The sequence below is a fragment of the Carassius carassius genome, chromosome 48, assembly GCF_963082965.1.
Source record: "Carassius carassius chromosome 48, fCarCar2.1, whole genome shotgun sequence".
NCBI classification, from domain to species: domain Eukaryota; kingdom Metazoa; phylum Chordata; class Actinopteri; order Cypriniformes; family Cyprinidae; genus Carassius; species Carassius carassius.
The window spans coordinates 2,561,225-2,585,525 of NC_081802.1; the positions used below are offsets into that span (position 1 = coordinate 2,561,225).

Here is a 24,301-nt window from a genome sequence, read left to right on the forward strand (position 1 = left end):
CTCTCCTACGTCGTCAATGCTTAATAAACAAACAAAATGCATGTATAAAGCTTTCTGGAGTACTAACCATTTAAATCCGTAAAACATGAACGGTTCACGTTTGCTAAATTGGGTACAATCAGTTGACCCCTGACATGTGCATAGACGATACATTTCTTCATGCACTTAAAATAAATAAAGAAAAATCCTTTCTATTGTGACAAATAAGTTTGTTCTTTGACACATAGGAGTACCATAAACAAGATAATCACAATGATAACTATTTTTATTAATTGTGATCACAGTTTATGTTTAAAAAATGTAACAATTTCAATGAACACTGAAAAATATAAAATAAATCGTTACCTAGCACAATTCAACACTTTTCTATAAGAAAGATTCTTTTGTAGGAAGAATCGTGTTCTGCTTTGGAGGCTGTTGGTGCTGAGCAATGTTAAAGGTGCAATATAATAAATAAATAGCAACATTAATCTAGTGCGGAGCAGCCATTCCGATGTACAATAAAGGAGCAAGGCTAGGCGACCATCCAGCATTCAGCATGTAAAAACAAAATATGCAGCCTGCTTAACTGTAAATACTTGCATTGAAATACATATAAAACGAGAATGACTGATTATAGTGTATTAGAGATACACTGTCTACATCTAGAAAACAACATTGGTTCAATCTCTGTCTTCAAGTACACTAGTGTTTTTTTCCGCAATTCACCCAAAGGAAAATAATAATAATAATAATTTAACTGCCTTAAAGCTGTTTCAAACGTGTATGCCATTTTCCATTAAAAAAGATTTGAAGAATCTTTATGCACAATTTCATAAAACGTATTTTAAAGTCTGTGTAAAGGCTTATTTTTTCAAGATTTGGATACCTTTATGTACCTTTTTGTTCACATTCAAATTTGGCTGGTGGTTAATAATCTTTCTGTGGTGTGCAAACTCAGAACACATTTAATATTGCTTCACGCAGATTTTAATATGGCGTTAGGTTTGCTACCATTGGTTAACAAAAAGAAAAAAGAAATCAACTATATATAATATTATCCACTTTTATTATTATTATTAGTGGTCACTATGAACCGTTTTGTATGGAAACAAAATGTTATGAAGATCCTATAAAGAAAAAAAAAAGTTTAAAAAAAATTGGAGCATCATCAAAAATCATATTTTTGCATAAATTTGGAATGACGAGAGCGAGTTAAACGACATATTTCACTTTTGGATTAAACTATTGCTTCAACAGTGCAAGAAACTATTGTATAAGAATATTATAACTAATTTTAAATTGCCTCACTGATTGTTTGACACATTCGATTTAAATAAATTCTGCACTGAAAATGGTCTCATATCATACAAGTCGCATTTTAATGCACTTTTTAGTCCGTCTGAATTTATTAATACAGATAAAGAAAAACGTAAAACAAGCCAAAATACATCACATTTTATAGAGCAGATGTTTTGAAAAAGCTTAAAAATGTTTTGTGCCTTCACAGTCTGTAATGTGATGCTTTCCCGCGCCGTTTTCTCTGACAGTATTCCCGCGATTAAAGGTGCGTGTCTTCCTCCTGGTCGTATTCCTCCTGGTCGTCTTCCTCGTCTTTCCCGGGTTTATTGACGAGCACCCGCCATCCGCTTCCCGCGTCTCCGCCCGCCGCCACCCCATTGGCGCTGAGCTTCTTCTCCTGCGTCTCTGATTGGCTGTCGCTGGTAACGTCCAGTGTGGGGTTGTCATGGCAACCGTTCTCCACAAAGTTAAGTTCCTCGCCTCTCGACTTCAGAAGCGTCGTATACAAGAGGGGGGGGGGGGGGGGGGGGTGCAATTAAGTTAATGATTTTGAACCCGAAACGTCATTCATAGATTGTTGAGGTTAGTAATAAGAATTTGAGTTGCATATTAATCACGCTTGAGCTCTATTGACAGCATCATTTGTCATTACCACAGAATATTTGTACTTACGAAGTTAACGTTACCTCAGATTAACGTTACGAGTACAAACACCCCATCAAAGACCTACCATGTTTTTGAGTTTGGGTAGACGTCGCTGCCAGCAGATATAGATGATTCCAGAAGCAATAATGAGCACACAAACCGATCCGATGATTACTAGAACCACAAACAGATTTCCGAAGTGGCCACGTGTCTGACTGGGCCTCGAGTGGCACGTGCTCACGGTCGAATAATTCTGAATTCCGATCTGAATAATAATAATAATAAAATACAAAAATATAACAGTATTATTAATAATAATATATTATACATATTGCATAAATGTATTTATTTTATCATTATTTGCTGCATTTCAATCTCACCTCATATAGACCTCTTCTGATTTCCCCCAGCATTGACACAACATCTTTTGGAGGGATGATTCCTTTAGCGAAAAGACATTATGAAAAGAAAATTAGACTAAAATACTATAGAAATACAAGTTTGGGAACCCCTTGCAGAATCTGTGAAAATGGGAATAATTTTAACAAAATAAGAGAGATCATACTAAATGCTGGAAAACTGAAGAATCTGCAGGACCTTGAAGATTTTTCAGTTTAACTGTTCAGAACAAACAAGGGACTCATGCACAAACATCACAAAACAGAAAGACAGTCGTGGATCATCCAGGTAACCACACACAGTATTCAGAACCAAGGGTTCACAAACTTTTGAATGGGGTTATTTTAATAATTCAGCAATTTTTTTTGTCTTATGGACTAAATGCAAACATCTTTTATGTAAAATATCTTAGTCAGGACAGTACTAAATAAAAAAAATAACATGCATTTAGTATGATTCCTATTTTTTTTTTTTAAGTATTCACATTATAAAGAAGAATAAACAATAAAGAACTTTATAAAAATGTCAAAAATGCAAAACATCTTAAAACAGGTACTTAAACAGCGTATATTTTCTTCAAACAAAACATGATTACTCATTTTATTCTTTTGATTTTGCAACCTCGAACAAGCCTTTGACAAGCTTTCTTAGATATTACTATATCATTTTAACAATTAACCTTACATTACATGTGACCACAGAGGCCCTAAGTGTGTGTGTGTGTGTGTTACCCTGCTCGCTGGCTAAGGCCATCAGGAGCTGCTGGTCCTGTTTTGTGGGTTTGCTGAGGAAAATAAGCCAGGAGCCTTGTGGGATGTTCATCTTTCTGGAGAAAGTGTTTTCCAGCATCTCCAGGAGTCTGTCGCCGCTCTCCATACGAAACTCATCCTGTGAAATACACATAAGACACACACCATCATGTAAATGTCACTGTCCTAAAATGATAAAACCGATTAATGTAAATGAAAATACACACTGAAATGTAATATAGAGGACAAATTAAAATACATATACAATTAAGCTAATAACAAACAAATACAATAAAATGGGAGTATAAATGTGCACAAAAATATTTATTTCAAAATAAAATATATTTCATTGTAATATAGTGGACAGAATAAAAAATAAACGGTGTAATCAATATAGCAAACAAAATTTTAATACATATATGATTATATAATTATATAATGCACCATGCAACGTTGCAAACAATAAATAAATAAATGAAAATGGAGAATAAATATTCACAAATCTCAGAGCAATATAGTGGACAGGAATATTAAATACATCATAAAATGGTGTAACAAATAAATAAAAATACAGTAAAATGTGAGCATAAAAAGTTGCATTTATTAAAAAATAAATAAATAACATGAAATTTGTCAAATAATAGACATCGAAATGTGCTATAGCAAGCAAAATAAAATAAAACTAGTATATAATTATACATGCTGTAATGCATCATGAATAAATAAATACAATAAAATGGGAGTATAAATGCACAAAATTTATGTAGAATTAAAATGCATGTAAATGTAATATAGTGGACAGTATGAAAAAGATACATCATTGATGCATCAAATAATGCAATTAATAAATAAGATAAAATGTGAGCCCATATGATGTACATTGTATTTATATAAAAGAGAATGCACATGGAGTTTATCAGAAGGCTGAAATGTAATATAGCAAACAAAATCAAGTAATAAATCTATGATGATATAATTGCATACCTATTGGTTATTAAAAGGAAGAGTGACATAAAAATATCCTTTGAAATAAACTGAGAACCAGTGACACCTAAAAAAACAAGTCTGCTTTGTCTGTTACTGAGACGTCATGTCTACGATGTTTCTCCACCTTCCGTTTGCGCCCAAGAGGCTCAGTAACAGACGTCTTCTGAACGGAAATCAGACTCAGTTTTCCAGAGCAGAGTCTCTGAGCTCTCGTCGTGTGGGCTGGATTGGTTTCTGATCAAAGCATAAAGCAGGGCTCGATCGCAGGAGATTTGGCAGTTTAGCGCGCTTCTGTCGGAGCACCGCCGGGGGGAAAGTTCTCCGTGATTGTACTGCAATTACGTGGCACTGGAGCGTTTCATGTGGAAACAGACAACCGGCTTCTTCTACGCCAGCGAGACCGTGTATGTGCCGATGAAACATCACCGGGTCGCTTTAGACAGCAGTAGCCTATTCAACAAAGAACTGAACTGAAGTCTCGGATGAGAGAGAGGATGCTGTCTCCTCTCATCACACGGCTGTTATCGTTGAATAAAACCAAAATATTATTATTATACAAAATATTATTATAATATTATTATAAACTTATTAGTTAGCTAAATTTAATAAGTCACAGCCACATTGTACTAATTTGTTCCTTCATTTTAGTTAAATCATGGCTTTTGATTTACCCAAATTTAAATGAGGGAACGAATAGCTACAACATGGCCAGGTTTTACTGAAAGAGAACAAATAGATGAATTAGTAAGTCGAGGAAACAAATTGTTAATGGGCAATATATATATATATATATATATATATATATATATATATATATATATATATGTATTAACTGCATGTAATGTGTGGGACTCTATATATTTCAGTTAGTTGCGAAAGTTAAAATATTTGTTTAAAGTTGAAGTACTAAAATGACAAAGTAAAACTGAAATAAAAACTACTTAGACAAACTAATACAAATGACTAAAACGCAACATAATTGCTACAAAATAACTAAAATTAGATGTAATGATATGAAAATAACACTGGTGTGACATCTCAAAATGAATATTTCTGATCAAATCGTCACAAATCAAACGATCTGTTTATGATCTTTATTCTTCTATGCCAATTATTAACCAAAATGAATGGGACTGTCAAGCTCCAAAACATTACATAAAACTACCACTGAACCATCGTAAAAGTTGCCATTATGACTTTATGTGAATGTAACGATATAACCTTCATATTCTTCCGGAAGAAGGAGGCGGGAACCGGCGGACAATCAAAAACATTTTAATAACAAAATAAACACAAAAACAGCGCACCAGCCCCTCACGGACGACTGGTGCGCGCAAATAAAACCCAAAACACAACTAAAAGCCCAGGCCTGGTCCTCTCTCGTCCTTCACTGTCGTCGCTCCAGTTTTATATCCTTCCATCTCCTCCATGGGCCTCGAGACCGGTGGGACGAACAGGTGTAGTTCATCTCCAATCACTCCCCCGGCCTCGCTCCCATGTCCCTCGGCCCCGCCCCACTCGTCACATACCCCCATCGCCCCTCGCAGGCCGGGGGGTACTCCCGAGACTGCGCTCTACCCCCCCCCCCTCCCTCCGGGGGGGCCGCTCACGGGGACCTGCGGGAACCTGGGGGTAGGACAGGCGAGGCGAGAGAAAAGGAGATGGAAGGAGGAGCGACAGAGACGAGAGAGGGGAGAGAGGAAAAAAAGAAAAAAAAAAAAAAATTCCGGTTCCCAGACGCACCGCTGCTCGGCCCTCCACCAGCTGGGCGATCTCCTCCGCGGTGCCTGGCGGTGGCACTGGACGGCCCTCGGCGGACGGCACGACACTCCTCCGCCGCCCGGTGGACGGCGACGGCTCCTCCGGTTTTGGGCAGCCGGCAGGAGTCCCCCGTTCCCTGCTCCTCCCCGTTCCGGCGGATGGCAGCAGGCTCCGGCCACCTGGCGAACGGCGCCGACTCCTCCGCTCCCTCACGGACGGCAGCCGTCTCTCCACATCGTGGGCGGCCGGTAGCGAGCTCGCCCGTCCCCGGCAACTCGCTCCAGCCCACCGCCTCGAGCGTCCATGGCGGCACACTCCTCGCCAGCTCGATGGCACCGCGGATTCACCACAGCGGCGAGGGATCTTCAGCAGCGCGTCCCTCCTTCTCCCGGGCTTCGGCACCACTGTAATGATATCAACCTTCATATTCATTCGGAAGAAGGAGGCGGGAACCGGCGGACAATCAACAACATTTTAATAAAACAAAATAAACACAAAACAGCGCACCAGCCCCTCACGGACGACTGGTGCGCATAAAATAAAAACCAAAACACAACTAAAAACCCAGGCCTGGTCCTCTCTCGTCCTTCACTGTCGTCGCTCCAGTTTTATATCCTTCCATCTCCTCCATGGGCCTCGAGACCGGTGGGACGAACAGGTGTAGTTCATCTCCAATCACTCCCCCGGCCTCGCTCCCATGTCCCTCGGCCCCGCCCCACTCGTCACAGTGAAGAACAGACACTGTGGTGAATGGGTGCCGTCAGAATGACAGTCCAAACAGCTGATAAAAACATCACAATAATCCACAGCACTTCAGTCCATCAGTTAATGTCTAGTAAAGTGAAAGCCATCAATTTTTTGTCTGAATCAGGAAAGAAATATGCACCGATCAAGCACCGTTTATAAGTGAAGATGTTAGTTGATGGACTGGAGTGCTGTTTTTATCAGCTGTTTGGACTCTAATTCTGACGGCACCCATTCACTGCAGAGCATCCATTGGTAAGCAAGTGATGGAAAATCTGATTTTTATGAAGAAAATGCAAGTGGTTTGCATATGCAAGAACAATGTGTGGCTGGGTTAAGGTAAGCTAGAGAGTTCTGGGTTGGGTTTTGTAAAAAAAAAAAAAAAAAATAATAATAATAATAATAAAAATGGCTCTTACACAGTCAAAGTTGTCTGTCATGTTGAGTATAACGTAGCCCTTTCCTGCGAGGTTGCTCCAGTCGACGCAAATCACCTGCATAGAGAGAAAAACAAAGAGGATGTTTAGCAGTCGAAGGATCGCAGTGAATTGTTGTGGTTTAACCAAAACGTTGACTGACAACAAATCTATAAACGCATTACTCTTCCAACACTGTCAGATAAAATCAATCAATTTTGATTGATTGGCACTTACTGAACTAAACAGCTTTTAAATTGAAGTACTAAAATTAAAAATGAAATAAAATCAAACTATAATAAAAAGTTAAAAGTTATAGCAAAAAAAAACTAATAAAAATTACAAAACAAAAGTAATATAACTCGAGCTGTTTTATAAGAATAAAAACAGTTTCAAAATAAATACCTTAATAACACTGATTCTTTAAAGGCTTTTCTTGTTATATATATATTTTTTACAGCACTTCATATCATAATATACTTTACTATTTGGCATATATTTATAATTAGACATAATAAGAAACGTGTAAACTTTTAATATAATAATATATATTAATAAGATACTGTTATATATTCACATATATATTTAAAAGAAAAAAAATATTTTATTCAATAATACATTTTTTTATTTTTGATCAGAGTATCTAACCAACAGCTGAATTCTGAATTCTTTGAACATTTAGTGCAAGGAGGTATATAATATTGTATTAAATATTATTGCAGAGCTCAATTAATTTGTCATTTAATGCTGTTGAGTACCTGCTCGGCCTCCTGGGACAGCTCTGAGTCGTGAAGCTCTGTTTCGGTGAGATATTCGGTGCTGCCGTGACGAAGCTCCACCCCCTCCTCATCCGCCATTGTGGTGAGCAGCGCCCCCTGCCAGGTGGTTTTGGTGAAAACCACGGGTGGCAGGTCTGAAGTGGGGGAGGATGATGGTGCGGTTGTTAGCGGCGTGAGGTACCGCCATTCGTTCTCTTCCTCCTCATCCAGTGCGGTGGGGAAAACCACCAACTCTTCCTCATTCTCCTCTTCCTCAGAATCATCCTGATGTGGTTTGTCAGGCTGCAGGGGCTCCCGGCTGGGAAGGGGGCCAATTTCAGGAGCCGTGGGTGCTTGTGTTACCTCATGGCTCCTCTCATCATCAAACAAGTTGTCGGACGTCTGACTCCTGTCAGGCTCAGCTGTGGCCTCAGTCTGGTTCCGACGTGTGAGTCTAAGGAGAGGGGGCGTGGCAGTGGAGTGGGCGTGGCCTTCAGCACTGGTGATTGACGGCCCCGGGGAGGTGTGCGGTGAGAAGCCACTCGATTCTGAATCACGCTCCCACCGCTCCAGGTCCACAGACCCCGTCGTAGGGACAAACAATGAGGAAGAGAGGTTCGTCACAATGGGCTTTTGGCTCAGAGAAAGTGATGAAGATGGTGGTTCTGGGGACGAAGGGTTGTAATCTATGATGAAATAAAGCAAGAAAAGTAAACATTTCAGAGACAAAGTACACATATTCTAAACTAAACTGTACTTAACTATTCTAAAGTATGTTTATACTTAGCTATAACTGTATAGTTTGTATTTATAGTTGGTTTTTCAAGTTTGGAAGTATTGGATTTTAGAGACCAACCGATACTGATTTTATATGATTGATACAATACCGATTATTTTAAAATGTGTCTGAAAGCCAGTGATTATTTCTTTATTTATGCTGTTAGACTACATCAGGGTTATTATAATGAACTAAAACTAAAAACATTTCCGTTAATTAATAACAAAAAATAAAAAAAAATCAGTTAGTAAGATTTATTATTTATCTAAATATAACTTTTATAAATATATTTATCTAAATATAAATATTATGAAATTACTAAATCTTAAACTGAAATAGAATTTATAAAAATCTAGCGACTTAAGGCAAAAACTAGTGAAAATGCTAAAAAAAAAATTTTATACAACTTTTGCTAACATTTAATATATAAAAAAAAAAAAAACATTTAAAAATATTATTAAAAATTTAAAGTGCATTAATGAAACTAAAACAACTCTGGACTACACCAATAAAATCATTATATGCATTACAGATATTTAACAATATGATATATTATAATAATTTACTATATTAAAATTTTAAAATGTTTTTAATATGAAATATTACATTTTATTTATGCCATTATACTGATGCAAAGTTGTGATATAAATAGTCTTAAACTTATTTTCATCTTTCTTTAGGGCTACATCTAAACATAGCTTAACATTGTCTTTAGAGACCCACTATTTATCGGTAGACTTAATATTAAACAACCGATAATCTAAGTTTAAAAGTGTGAATATCGGTAAACGGGTCAAAAATGCCATATACTGAAAAGTCAAAGATGCCAAAGTTGTGTATAATATAGTAAAGCATAAAATATACTAAAGCATTTTAAAAGCATGTTATAATATAGCATAGCCTTGTAAACATTTAGTTTACATGATAGTTCATTGATATAGAGCAATCCAGTACATGATTACAAAACACTGATTAAGAAAATGCTGTTTTCACAGTTTAGTATAGTAGGATGTGGTATAGTAAGATCTGACGGGAGCATGCTGTCTTATTTGCCTTTAGTTTCTTGAGTACAGCAGATTGGAGTAGCTGCACTGCAGCACTGCACCTGCGTCTGGCACAACACACACATCAGAGACCGAGAGCTCTCGAACACAGCCTGATTATTCATGAGACACACACACTGCCACACTGAAGCGCTGTAATGAGGAGAGCTATTGTCTAGAGTCAGCAGGAGGGAGACCATCTATCTATACTTTATCAAGATAATTATCATAACTGGATGTAATAAAAAAAAAAAAAGCAGCGTACCAGAGACTGTGTGGCAAGCTTTGGCACACTCCTCCAGTGACAGGAAGTTATTGTGATTTTCTCTGCAGCCCCCAAATATGAAGTTTTCGCACTTTTTAGTGACGGGGTTAAAGTGCCAGCGAGGGATCGCCCCACGACAAGGTCCTACCTTCTTGGGCATCAGACAGCGCTCTGAGAACAAAAACAAACAGATACATCTACTACTTCTGAAAGCATCTTTTAGAAAACAATAGTGTTTCTCAACATCGCCTAAGATCCAGTGGAGTCATTCTTCTCTGCGTTTAATAACTATACAGCTACTGGCTTGGGATGAACAGCATCAGGTAACTGGAAATCTTCACACTAATTAAAGACAGTGGATGTGTAAAAGGGATAAGAAGACTGAAAACTCCAGCGAGAGAACACAATAAGAGAACAGGGATGGATGGATGGATGGATGGATGGATGGATGGCAAAATGTCTAAACGAACATCTAGACAGACTGAATGATAGATCGATAGACTGAGCAAAAGATCTCTGTCTATTTTCTGAACTGATGAATGCTCATTTTATTTTGAGAAGGTACAGGCACAGAGCCAGGAGAGAACACCACACCTGGAAGTGTCTTCACACACACATACACACACACAGGAGCTCTCAGTCATAGTTGTGTCCACCTGTCTCTCCATATGGCTGATCAGTCGAGTCTGTTTGCGGTGTGACACGGCATGCGCGTTACTCATTCAGCAGCGGTTGACTGTGAAGGGCTCTCGTGTTCACGCTCAGATTAACTGCTGTGCGTGCAAATCCACTAATCTTCCATATGTGCTTGTGTAAAACAATTAATCGAACATTTTCAAGTTTGTCTCAAGTTCTAAAGCTAAAGATAGTTGTGTTGTTGTCTTCAGATCCATTCCGTTTACCCACAGAGACCAACTATCAACCTAAAATTGTTTCATGAGAGTGAGTTACGTGCCAAAGTTAATACATAGGATTATGGGTTTGCTCAAATCACTAATATGATAAATTATAACAGTAATGTCTCATGAGTGTGCCACGAGACATTGCTGTTATACACACAAATTTTCACTCTCCTCATGGCAGAAAATGATTGGATAGCTCCATCCTTCTCTCGGTCTCATACACACAAACCGGAAACAGGCCACTGCACTTAGCGAGCTAGCAGACGACTAAAAATAATACTTTTTTCGGGCACATTAATTCCCAGAAGTTGTGTAGAAAGTGGGTATATTTTCTCTACTCACTGCTGCCAAACACGTCCATGAGCGAAAGGTGGACTGAATAATCATCAATAGAATTGTTAAAGCCGACAAAACTCAAATCAACAAAAATAAGGTAAACATCAGGAGTGGACCGTAGGCGTCGAGGAAATGACGCACGATAATGAGTACTAAAAGCTGCTGTTCACACCATTTTACACCTCTAACTGGAGTTCAAATAACTGTCTAGAGGCTGAGTCATACAGAGATACTGACTTAACATGAATCTGTCATCATTCAGTGCCTTTGCACAATTTACAGATGCAGTGTATCATTTTGCAACCATATTCAAACATAAATATGCCACCAAATTAGGAAATTAAACGTGTCAAATAATTGTCAGAGCAAATATATTGACACATCTAGTTGATAAATGTCAAGCACTTGACCCAATTTCGAATGTAATATTGCAACCCCATTTTGCTAGTAATTAAGTCAAATCATTGTCAGAGAGACTACTGTATTAAAGGGATACTCCACCCCAAAATTAGAACTTACCCCCATGTCGTTCCAAACCCGTAAAAGCTTAGTTCATAATTGGAACACAATTTAAGATATTTTGGATGGAAACTGGGAGGCTTATGACTGTCCCATAGACTGCCACGTAAAATACACTGTCAAAGTCCAGAAAAGTATGAAAGTCATCATAGAATACTCCCATCTGCCTTCAGTGGTTCAACCGTAACGCTATCAAGTGACTAGAATACTATTTGTACACGAATAAAACAAAAATAACGACTTTATTCAACAATTTCTTTGTCAACAGTTACAGTTTACATCTCTACTTGACAAACGGGATTCATGACATCAGACGAAAAAGGAAAGGTCTTTATGCCTTTGAAAGTTTACATAGACAAACTTGATGACTTTGGAGTAACATGCGTGAATCATGTTTTGACTTACTGCTTCTACTCACCATTAATGGCACTTAGGTCAACACCGCTGTCTTTGGTCTCGATTTGAGCATTCTTGCCATCCTCGCTGTCTTCGCTGAAGAACCCAGAGCTCTCCTGTGAACTCTCTGTGAAGCCAGGCCTGTGATCCTTCGAGACCTCATCGTGTTCCTTAAATCCTACGTGAACATCAAGAACTGGACCAGCGCTCAGAACCTTGGCACACACCAGAACCAGGAGAACTGAACCTAAATGAAAGGAAAAGGAGATTTAAAAAGCTCACTTTTTGAACTCGGACTCATTGAATACACACATCAAAATCAGCATTAATAAACCAAATAAACTCTTTTACTACAAATGAATCATTCTTAATAGATTCAACAGTGAAAGATCCTTTAAAGGATCTATAGATCCATCACTGACTGGAGACGTCTTGAGTCCTGATGGACTTTAACCACAGATGGCTCCTTATCATGGCGGCTTAGTGTTGTCTTTCAAACCACTCGGTCTTATCTTTCCTCACCCTACCAGGTCACCACAGGATTAGTGCTGCTTTTAACACTGGACAGCCAAAAATGGCAACAACTGGGGGGGAATCTGCATCTACCCTTCTGTTTGAGCCAAGTTGGAGTTTCAAAGCCAATTAGAGAGTTCTCGAATTCTGACAGGGTTTTTATTCATTGATCAGTTTAATGAAATATATTCTCTAGCAATGCTTGGTTTAATTAGGGAGACCAGCAGGTGTACGTCTCGGCGACTCTGGTATTATATCTAGCAAGTGTGTGACTGTGTGGTAATTAACAGGATGGAAAAACCAGGCACTTCATGCTCCAATTTATAAATTGACCAACTTTGTTTTCTGGAAACGTTCCAGTGGTTTTACAGACCTGGTGCAACCAGTGAACTCAAGCCATGCAATGCTGCGGAAACTTCCAAAATGGGATATTGCTGGAGAGTACAATACCAAATGACTAAATTACATTAAGTAATTCTACATTCAAGTTTGAATTCTGCATTTGGATGTCTGAATATATCTTGCGTTCAACATGGAAAAGTTCAGTGAAATGTCACTTGAAGATACAAATCATCACTTGTACACCTGCAGAGTAAGAGCTAGCATACAATTCTCCACAATTTGGACATTATATAACTTTGTTGCCATAGGATTTTCTTATTTGCATTCAAAAATGGCGTAAAAACTCTTTGATGAACTCTGAAAACAGCTTGATGTCAATAATGCTGAACATTCTTGGATCTTGATAAGTCTAAATGGTATTTTAGAGCCAAGATTGGTAGTGAATAATTACTGATCTTAATGCAAAACTATTGACTTCAAAAGACTTGGAATACAATGGGATTTCCTCATGCCTTTGTCATTTTTGGAGCTTCACAATCCCTACATGGTCACTTGTCAACAATGGTCATATTAGTTTACAACAAAAAGACTAATTACAGAATTAAAATTATGGGCCTTTTCCTCCAACTTTATATGCTTCCTAAACATGTACCACTGAATAGACCAGTCCAAGTGTTGTAACAAACACACAGTCAGCTCTATCTCTGTGATGTATGTCCTTAGAAACCATCAACATCCCACCCCAGCAGATCACATTAATTATGGTCGACGTAATCGAATAGTGCCTCAGTGGACTCCGGTTTCTTCAAGGCTACTTCTGACCTTGGTTAAACAGCGAATAAAGAATGTGGATTTGCTGACGGCTGAACCTAAACACATCTATCTCTCAGGATGCTTCTTGGCCTTGTGCCCCAGAGATGCTCTCAAAGTTTGATGGTACATTAATCACAAAATCTAATGAAAATCACAAAGATGAATCATTTGCACATAAACTTGGAAGGACAGAAGAAGAACTTTAGGAGGACATATCTTGCCGAAAATGTTTGTAAGATCTTCAAAAAAACCTCTTTACTCTGTTCTCTGAATTAATAACAAATCTACTTATGCTTATTTAATATAAAGTGTGTTTCCTGAGACAAATAATGTACCCCAAAAATTTTTCCAACCTCGCGATGAAAATACAGGATATTTGGTAATTTAAGTTCTAATTTCAGGAAGATTTGATGCATACAGAAAATAAATCAATTGATCAATAAAAATGGTCAATAACCGTTATAAATATCATGAAAATAATGTCAAATGACCACCCAAAAAATCCAAATGGCAATGAATATGAAACAGACATGTTCTTGACATCTTTAACACTCTGGTTTCATATCAAAGCAGTTGCAGCACGTCCAGCGCCCACCTGTTTCTGTCTGACTGATTTCAGATGTCTTGAAATATTGCACATTCATCCGTTCAGACACAATCCTTTGCCATCTGATACGATCACACAGATCCGTCACATAGCAGCTATTGTACTAAATATATGAGCACTTCAGCCAGCGCCAGCATCAGACTCTCTGAAAGAGACGAGTAGCCTGAACACAGAATAAAATGATTCATAAATCATAAAACCCCATGAAGCTTGGACTTCAGCAACACACTGTGAATACATAAAGCTGCAAATTATTTCCCAGTCTAAAATCCTCTCCGTCTTTTTTTCTTACCTCTCAGAGAAAAAGCCACATCTGACACGAGCAGCTCAAGTCAAGACGGGCTCAGTGGCGAGATAAATGGTGTCACCTGACCTGAATGGGTTTCTGGGCTGTGCCAGCTTACAATGCAGCAGTCCCTGCGGGTATAGGTGGCACTGAGCGTTAGGAGTCAGATTTATAAGACTGGCAGCTGCAGGTCTGCAGTGCCTGATACTGCTGAAGAGTGAATGAGTACTGAATGATTACCATATACCATGGTATTTCTAGTGGTACAATGTTCAATTAAAGATGACATCTATAAACAACTGTACTGTAACCTTAATTAAATTGCATTACAGTACTTTGACCAAGGCATCAAATGTTCTCAATATTGTATGCCAATATACTTTTAAAAAAAATACCATTGTATTCCAAAAACATTGTATTAGTAAAGCTATTCCACAAAAACAGGGTAATACTTTGGTATATACTATAGCATTAGGTGATTATTTCAAGAAAATACTATGGTATCTCCAGTGATATTGTAGTAATAACCTAAATTAAAACGGCAATACCATGGTATGCTCAAGTACTTAAAGAATACCATTGGAATAAGCTAAAAAAAAAAACATGGTAATCTCACAAAACCTGTGGATGTGTCAAAAATACTTTGATATACATCATAAAATTGAGTTTTACCATAGTACTCCAAGGTATACAATGACATCAAATGTTTACTATGTGGTACAACCAAGGTATACAATGATATAAGTACAAAAAGCATTGTATTACCAGAGTTATGCCACAAAAACAGGGTGATATTTTGATATGCATAGTAGTATTACCAATGATAACTGGGTACTCCAAAAAACATTTAAAAAAATAATAATTACAGTTAAAGTGTAACCATGGTATTTGGTAAATTGATTACCATTGATATAACCACATTTTTACTACAAATATAATGGTTAAACTATGGTCAGTGTAGCAAAACCATGGTTCATTTGAGGTTACCATGGATTTTCATTAAGGGACAGTAACTATAAAGTTAATATTTATACAGTATTTTGACATATACCAAAATATATCATATTTTGATATACATTGTTAGTGAGTGATTACCATGCAAAAAAAAAATAAAAAAACATGGCACCATTTCCATTATATATAGCAAATGGTAGTCTAATATATATTCATAATATAATAATACTAAACTATTACCATGGTAAGTTATTTAATACTCAAAGAGGGTGAGAACAGAATCAAATGCAAATTGATTTCAGGGTGAAATGGGGTGTTGAACAGAGACTTGTCTTTAGCCTGAATCTGTGCTGCCCATTAGACTAAACAAAGCTGACCTATGACTGTTGTGTCTGGTCATCGGTCTGTCTGGAGCAGCTTTTGACCAGCACAATCTGTCAGCCGTGGCCTCATGGGCATGACAAGCCCTCACACACACGGCGTGCCAAACACAATCAGCGTCCACAACAGCTGCGAAATGTTCTTTTCTCAGTTACACGATGAATCATGCTGACCAGACCTGAATACATCAGCTCGGTCTCCAGATAGAGAGGAAAAAGGGGCGTGTGCCATAATCTGCCAGATCAATAACACAAATATCTGAATGATTTCAATGACTGGACTCTTCATACTGGGGATGAGGACAAGCAAAGCACATCAAACAAATCATAAATGATCATCTCAGAAAATTTATTTTTTTTCCCTCCTCATTGTTGCCAAGTGTTGATGATGCTTATTGGTTTCAGACACAGTGTATATCAAACATTGTGATTACTGTGCAAGCTTACAAAACTAGTATTCTGGTGATTAAATGATCAGAATTTCTGTTTTTAACCACATTAACATTACATCAGGGTATAAATCTTTTTAAATTCATACATTCTCATTTAAAACAGATCAGTATAAAAAAATATAATACAGAATAATAATACCAAGCAATAATAATAGCACAATGCATTTATTTATTTTTTTATAAAAACAATAAAAAATTAAATATGTTGTAATATATTTACATATGCATTCATACAACACAAAAATGACTGAACTCACCAGACATCAGGCACTGGACAGACGCGACTGACATCTCTACAGCTTTAAATGATCGCGGTGAGAAATAATCGTGTTTCAGATCGTTCGCATGTGCATCATATGGGACTTACTGACCTCAGCGTGCGCTAGACAAGACGCACTAACACGAATTAATCATCGGAATTGAGACGAAGCGTGGTGAGACTGCGAGGGAAACTAGACGGTGGGTTTGTCTGCTGCTCTTCTTGCAGTCAATGGATTTGCAGCGATAGATTATTTTGGAGGGTTTGATTCCTGGCGCAGTGATTGCAGGCGAGCCGTTGCAGCGACGCAGGGTCCTAAACTCCGCCGAACTTTTTTTTTTTCAGGAGACTGTCAGCGATGGAATCCTGACATCGGCCAATCAGAAAGCCCCGATTAAGATGAACCACACCCATTACTAACAGTACATAAACAATAATGCAATGAAGTACTGATTTCAGCTATCTACAAAGTTAACCCTTTTCCATTTTTTTCTTTTTATTTGCTTTCGGTATGTTTTGCGAGCTTGTTTCTGCAAACAAAATAAAAGGTAACAGCAACTGTTTGTATTGAATTGATGGAGCTTTATTTCTCAATTCTTACTTTTCTCAGAATTACAAGTTTAAACTTCACAATTGAAAGTTTACATCTCACAATTTATCCCCCCCCCCCCGCCCCCCCCCCCGCAGCGTGAGCTCAAGAAGAAAGTTGTGAGGTTATAAACTTGCAGTTCGAATTGTTAGAAAAAACGCCATTAATTCAAGACAAACAGTTGCAGTTACCTTTATTTTTGTTTGCAAGGTATAAACTTAAAATAAGGAAAGAATCTGAACTGTGAAATATTTGCAATTACATTTTTATTCACGGGTGCAAACAAGCTTCTTTCTAAGTAGAGATTACACTACTATAATAATACAAAGCAGTCAATAACATACAGAGTAAGATTGTTCAGAACAAACTATACAAACGTTTTTTTTTGTTTTTTTTTTACACCACAAATTCGATAAATGCAGTACTTCTGCAAAACTGACACTAGAGAAAATTTCAAGAATGACTTAATCTCACAGCAGATCACTACCACCGTAATGACTACGGTAACAAGTTCATTTAAGGACCAAAAACAACGTTCAATCCACACAACAGCTGCTCCGACAACCGCATGACAGAATATATACAAGTCCAAGGGATTCTACACAACTGCTTGCGAACAAATCCATAACAAATGCCTAGAACTGCTGTGCGATCAGCTTTTTCTTAGCATCATGGGAGAATTTGTTTGAGCGGAACAGGTCGCTGTCGTAAAATGCAGACAGGTTGTGTATGTTGATCTGTCGGGCCTGAGGACAGAAAAAAGGCAGCGTTACAACTCAAATTCGCAAATGACATGTAATATCGTACTTAATGGGGAATTTGAAATTGAAACATTTATTAGATACCTTGTCCACCAGATCCTTCTCAGGGATCTCGATGGTGTCCTGCTGGGCTCCGTAACGGTTGCGCTGATATGCGACCTGCTCGGAAACCAGTTGCTTCAGGATGAAGAGCAACAGCTCGTTGTTGTCTCGTCTGAAGGCTAGATACCGTGCGAACGTCTGTAGAAATGCAATAAATGACTTCAGTTACCAACTTAAGCAGGATGAGACCGAATCCTTGCAGTCGCAAGACATGCGCAGCCAAGCACACATGAAAACCGACGCCTGATCAGTTTTCTCACCTTCCGCATGCTCCTCATTACACTGAACTTCTGCGTGTCGATGAAGCTTTCCAGCATGACACGGATGGCCATGTTCACGTCGTCCTCCAGCACATAGTCCCGCAGATGCATGCGGGCGTGTGCCTCAGCCATGCGGATCATGGACTCTATGTGACGCACAGTGATTGGGATACTTCCCGTAGCCTGCGAGACAACATACATGATTAAAACTTGCCTTGAATGGCCTGAAAAATGGTGGAACTTCTTAAAATTGCCTTTAGCTATAGATTCAACTCTTACCATAGACTCTCTTCGAAGGTCGCTGTAAATCCGGGCCACCTTGTCCTGGTCCATCTGATTGAGTTTGGGTCGCACGCGCTCTTTGGCATACATGATGTACTTCCTGAGCAGCTCCTGAGGGATGGGTGGGACATCGAAGGTGTTTGGCAGCACCACCTCCTCTAGACTGGCCACGCCCCCTTCTTTGTTGCTTGGGTGATGTTTGATGTGGCTGCCCACCACGAAGCGTGCCAGCATCTCATCCTAAACCAAAGAGAATTATGGGTAAATCGATTGGCAAAGCTTGGGCAGGGCATGTTTACACGACAACAATGTAATACAAATTTAAAAGTTAGCCTTTTTGAAAAAGTTTAGTATAAAGACATGTTGTCAAAATAATCCCAGTTTACACTGATCTGTGAAAGTGGCTAAAATGCTGTATTATGCATGACAGGCCAGTAGTTGGAGATGTCACATTGTAAATAAACACTACACCTGGGCATGTACCTATAGACTGAACAGGTCAGTTTTCACAAACTTGTGTTTCTGTAGTTTACACAGAGACAAAAAGGGGTATCGTTTTCCAAAACCTGCCCTTTGAAAACCGGTTTTCAAATTTTCACATCTTCAGCCCCCCAAAATGCCATTGATGAGTAAATGAACGGCCAAAATGTATAAAAAGTTTTAAATGTTCAGTTAAAAACGCTGTGTTAACTCGCATCAAAAGACATCAATGGACTTACCTGCACAGGGTCGATGGTGTCTCTTACAATGCACAGAATGTCAAATCGAGAAATAATGGGCTCTGTCAGGTCCACATTTTCCGAGAACGTGAGTGACGGGTCGTAACGCCCACCTTTTAAGAGAAAGAAAACTCTTCTAAGAAATATTACAGCTGCCAAAATCTTGGCTGCAACTTCTAGTCCATCAGAAAGTAATTAAGAACATGACTGTGCTTTAGATTAACATGCAACAAAGTGCTGATGGCAAAATTGAAGTTATGACCCTCATTTAGACTTTCATTAAGCGCTCCCAGAACGCACCGATGGGATTGGCGGCAGCGATGACCGTGCAGCGAGCCTGCAGCGATGTGACGATCCCTGCTTTAGAAATGGAGATGCTCTGCTGCTCCATGGCCTCATGGATGCTGGTCCTGTCCTGATCGTTCATCTAAAAAAAAAATATATATAAACAGCTTCAAGTATTCACCTAAAAATTGCTGGTCCAAAAACTGGTGGAACGGCGCTTCAAAAACTTCTTTAAAGCTACAAACCATTCGCAACAACACACGATACCAATTTTAATGTTCACTCACCTTATCAAACTCATCAATGAGGCAGACACCTCGGTCCGCCAGCACCAAAGCTCCCGCCTCCAGCGTCCACTCTCGACTCACGGGATGACGTTGCACGTAAGCCGTCAGACCCACGGCGGAAGCACCCTGACCTGTAGTGAAGACCGCGCGACTCGCAACCTTCTCGACGTACTTTAGGAACTGGGACTTGGCTGTGCCTGGATCTCCACAAAGGAGAACGTTAATATCACCACGCACCTTGTGCTTCCCACCTGTTGAGAGAACCAGAAGACAATTGAGCAACTTAAAGGACTCGGACGTGTAAATGAACAGCTGTGAAAGGAGCATGAGCAGGATACCTGGATTCTTGGCTTCGCCGCCAAACAGAGCAAGCGCCAAACCACGTTTGATGTCCTCATGCCCATAAATGGAGGGACCAATACTTGCGAAAATCTGTATGAGGAAAATTTAGCTTAATATGGAAATTTAGGATTTACTCAGAAGTTCAAGTTTAGAAGTTCACTCGCTCACCCGTTCTCCAATGCGCTCGTCTTTGGAGAGCGCAATGATGGCTTTGATGTCTTCATCAGTAAGCTCTGCCACGGCCACGCCCTCATCCTTACGGGCAATGTGATTGGCCAGGATTACAGTAGCGAAGACAGGGAAGCCGTTAGCCATGTTGAGAGAGCCGTCGTAGTTGTTGTGGTAGATTCCTGTGAGCTCCTGCAAAAACAAACCATTTTTAGGATATACTGTATTTAAATATAAATTCAAGTATTACTTGCAATGTTATATAGTGGAAAGACAAATAAATACTTTTAGAAGAACATGTTTTACTTGAATATTACTTATTGGGATATATATACACAAGATGCTGGGGTGGAAGATTCAGCCAAAATAATTAATTTTTGTGTATTTTATTTAAATGTATATTGAAGCATTATAAACTGTGTAGAAAAATACATTAACATTAAGATGGGTATACTTTACTTGAATATTAGATTTATCTACATTAACAAACATAAAAAGATGTAGCTCTTGTGTCGCTCCAGGAAAAACAATACACATTAAGGGACTCTTTTGTACATACATTAGTTATATTTATGTATTTTTTTAAATGTTTTTATGTTTCCAGGTCCAAAGTGACATATTTGGGGGCATGTATTCTTACATACTTACATTAAAGGAGATTTGATAAATATTGTATTCATCAGTGTCTGTTGACTCACTATCTCGTCTCCGGGTTTGCAGGTGTCCACCAAGTCAGCCAACAGGATGGCGTCTTTAGAGCGAGGCAGGCGGCCCGCCGCAACTTTGCCAGGGCTCTCCTGAATGGTGATACGCTGGTAGTTCTGGTACACGGTCTGTGAAAGGCAAGAACCTTAGATAACATCAGAGGAAAAAAAGAAACATCTGCTTCCTGTTGTTATGGTAACAAACGGCAAGAATGAGATGGCAAAAGAACCAAGAAATGTATTGTTTTATTAATGAATAACCTTGCAGCTGCTAAATTCTGTTTGGATCTGATAAAATATAGATAAATCTCTCAAAAATGTGGAAAATGGTCGTTAGGTTCGTTTCAGTCAACAGAAAAATATATGGTTAAACCCATTCTCTTTCGAAATTTTAAGATTCTCCCAAATACATTATACACAAATCGCACAGAAATGTTTAACTCATGCACCTGCTCCATGTTGATGTCAAACGGACCGAGTGACTGACACTCGGGACAGGAGCCAGGCTTCACCTCCTGGTTCTGGGACTGGAAGAAGGGTCCCAAGATGAAGTTACACTTGTTACAGTTATATTTCACCATACCGAGCTGCGGCAGAACTCCAGTGCAGCTGGTCACCACACCACTGGTGCGGATCAACTGGTTCAGGTGAAGTTGTCTGAAAAAATATAAATTTAAAATAAATATCAATGAATAGAGATCACAGCTGTGCATTGTGTGTCTAAAATGTTTTACGAAACCCTGAAGACATGAAAATGTTTGTACCTGAGAGATCGAAGTTCTTCGACCAATGGCAGGTTGCCGATGCGGACGTGGATTTCATGTGCGATTCTGTCGTATTTGGGGTACATTGCAAGCACCACCTCTTTGGCGGCTTCGTCGAAGATCTTCAGCATCTCGGCAGGAGCCTCCGGCAGAAAATACGCCAACACATGCTCCCTAGATGCCAGCTCTTCATAGTTCACCAATAAACTCTCCTTATTTTCTGTAAAAGTCGTAAAATATCAAGTCAAATCAATGCGTTTGGACTATATTACAGTTTTCCCAGACCGTCCGTCTCCCACCTTTGCACATATCGCTGATTCGCTCTTTGAAGACGTTGTGTCCGTGCTCGTCCACGTGCGTGCGCAGGAAGTTCTTGAAGCGGTGGTAGATCTCCAGTCGCGGGGCGGCCATTGAAACCCACTCCCTGACCGTGTGGCCCTTCATGTCCTCGAGGTTCTCAATGCTTTCAATCATCTCTTCATCCTCGCCATCGATCGCGACGCCCTCAGCTGCCCTCTCTGCGAGAACACGCTGCCTCTTCGTGGGTCGTTTGTCGTCCTCGTCTTCACTGTCTGTCCAACGCAGAATCACAAACAAGGTTTAGACAGAGTTTTTCCTTAAGTGGCTTGCAGTACAATTATTTTTCGATGACTAGAACACCCACCGTACAGAAGTCCGCGTCCGATGCGGCCCATACCAAGTCCCTGTTCTCTGTCGCGCCGTCTCATGGCCGCTTCAGCTTCCGCCCGAGCACTGGGGGAAAGTTCACTGAGATCTTCATCCTCATCCAGACCCTCCTCTTCGTAGCGGTCCAGTTCTGGGATAACACGGTAGTCTCTGCAAAAATACAGTAATAAATTTAGCTTGTTAGCTGTATTTACATCCAAAGTTAACTTGAATATTGGATTAATCGTTTACTATAAAGCACCGTTTTCATCCCATGAAATCAAGTGAATAAAACTGCCAATACCCTTGTAAATCAGAACAAAGTTTTATAAAAATAAAAGTTGCTGCAACTGGGATAGCCATTAATTGCTTGTTTCCTACATAATTAACTACATGCAATAATAATCGCTACCATGTGGACCGATAATTTCAGACCACCTGATGTTTGGAAATTCAATTGTGTGTTTTAACACACCATCCCAAAATTTGTATAACAATAAGGAAGTGGTCAGTATGCATTTCATATGACTACATGGTTATAAAACTGTCTTATGGACACCTATAATTGTTAGTCTACATATTGTAATTGTTTGGGTTATTGCACCCTATCAGAAGCACAGTCTCTCACCTCTCCATCCCATCTCCGATCAGCTCCTCTCCGTCTCCGTCCTCCTCATCAGGAATAGTGTCTCCCAGAAGCCCCTCGGACTCGTCCTCAAACGGGGGCAGATCTCGACCGGGGCTGGAGGTCAGGTCACCCCGCCGCGAGCCACGACTGGGGCTGGTGGCCATGTGAAACGACTCTGATGAATCCTGTTTTGGAACAAACAAACAAAGTCAAGTCTTTGCAATAGATAATAGGTAATAATACTTAAATAACTGAATAATACTGAAACCAAGTATCTCATAACTTCTGAAAAACAGGCCTGTCTTTCTGCCAATGTGTTACACACTGAATCTCTACTACCATATTATTTAAGAAAATACAGTTATAACTTGTAACAACTACTGAACCACAACAAAGAAACTAGTTTGAACCACGTGGGACCTTTTTAGCCCAGGATAACTCTTCGACAGACACTATTATTAATATATTTATATGAATACAGTATGTCATACTTCGTTTTTTTTTTTGTCAAATTAAGACCACACATTTCTATTATATTTATATAGTTAACATTTTCCGCTATTCAATTATTTGACAGTTACGGTTGTAACAAAAATGTATAAAATACAGAAATCGAATTGAGATCACAACGTATTTTTAAATGTGAACGCACATTTGTTAATGTTTATTGCATTGCGTTGATTTTAATATCAAGACCAGTACATTTTAACTTTACTAAGACAATCCTACAAGATGAGCAATGCACGCATAATTTCGAACACGTTTGCAAGCTTAAAATACTTTAAAACATATCTGAGCTATCGTTTGAACTATCTTTTTACATAAACATAATATTACTCAGAAATACACTCACCGCCATCTCCTCACGTCCGTCACGAACAGCAGCAAGTCTGTAAACTTTCCCGGGAAGACTTTTCGCGCGAAAGCTCCACGTGACCACAAAGCGCGCGAAGCGCTATGAATATGTAACGAGAAAGAGTGTCTGAGCGCTGTGATTGGTTCGGAGGCAAACACGTCATTCCGAGCTGAACGTTCATTGGTTTGACGCGTGAAAGGAAGCGGAAGTTGATAGGAAAAAAACTACACAACGCGCAATAAAAGGTTCACATTTTCTGTTAAATAAAAGGTTCACATTTTCTGTTAAATAAAATAATCAGTC

General features: G+C 39.1%; 2 protein-coding genes across 3 annotated transcripts; both read right to left on the minus strand.

Annotated features, from left to right (window-relative positions):
* Window positions 1–1,167: 1,167 nt before the first annotated feature.
* On the minus strand, window positions 1,168–16,970 carry LOC132131221 (podocalyxin-like protein 2). 2 transcript variants are annotated; one of them, XM_059543231.1, is made up of 9 exons: window positions 16,584–16,968; window positions 12,002–12,226; window positions 9,827–9,997; window positions 7,741–8,426; window positions 6,986–7,060; window positions 3,057–3,213; window positions 2,307–2,368; window positions 2,012–2,191; window positions 1,168–1,768 (listed from the first exon to the last, which is right to left on the minus strand). In XM_059543231.1, the coding sequence occupies exons 1-9, from the start codon at window positions 16,615–16,617 to the stop codon at window positions 1,541–1,543; spliced, it is 1,818 nt and encodes a 605-aa protein (XP_059399214.1). In that variant the 5' UTR covers window positions 16,618–16,968; the 3' UTR covers window positions 1,168–1,540. The 2 variants fall into 2 exon arrangements, with proteins under 2 accessions (XP_059399214.1, XP_059399215.1); XM_059543232.1 differs by lacking the exon at window positions 9,827–9,997 and having other exon boundaries at window positions 16,584–16,970.
* A 593-nt stretch (window positions 16,971–17,563) lies between these two features.
* LOC132131284 (DNA replication licensing factor mcm2) lies at window positions 17,564–24,112 on the minus strand. Its single transcript, XM_059543312.1, has 16 exons — window positions 23,996–24,112; window positions 23,143–23,327; window positions 22,513–22,685; window positions 22,148–22,420; window positions 21,849–22,068; window positions 21,534–21,741; window positions 21,079–21,213; window positions 20,381–20,572; window positions 20,209–20,302; window positions 19,871–20,121; window positions 19,599–19,725; window positions 19,299–19,411; window positions 18,577–18,819; window positions 18,298–18,480; window positions 18,020–18,175; window positions 17,564–17,920 (listed from the first exon to the last, which is right to left on the minus strand). The coding sequence occupies exons 1-16, from the start codon at window positions 23,999–24,001 to the stop codon at window positions 17,810–17,812; spliced, it is 2,670 nt and encodes an 889-aa protein (XP_059399295.1). The 5' UTR covers window positions 24,002–24,112; the 3' UTR covers window positions 17,564–17,809.
* Window positions 24,113–24,301: the final 189 nt, after the last annotated feature.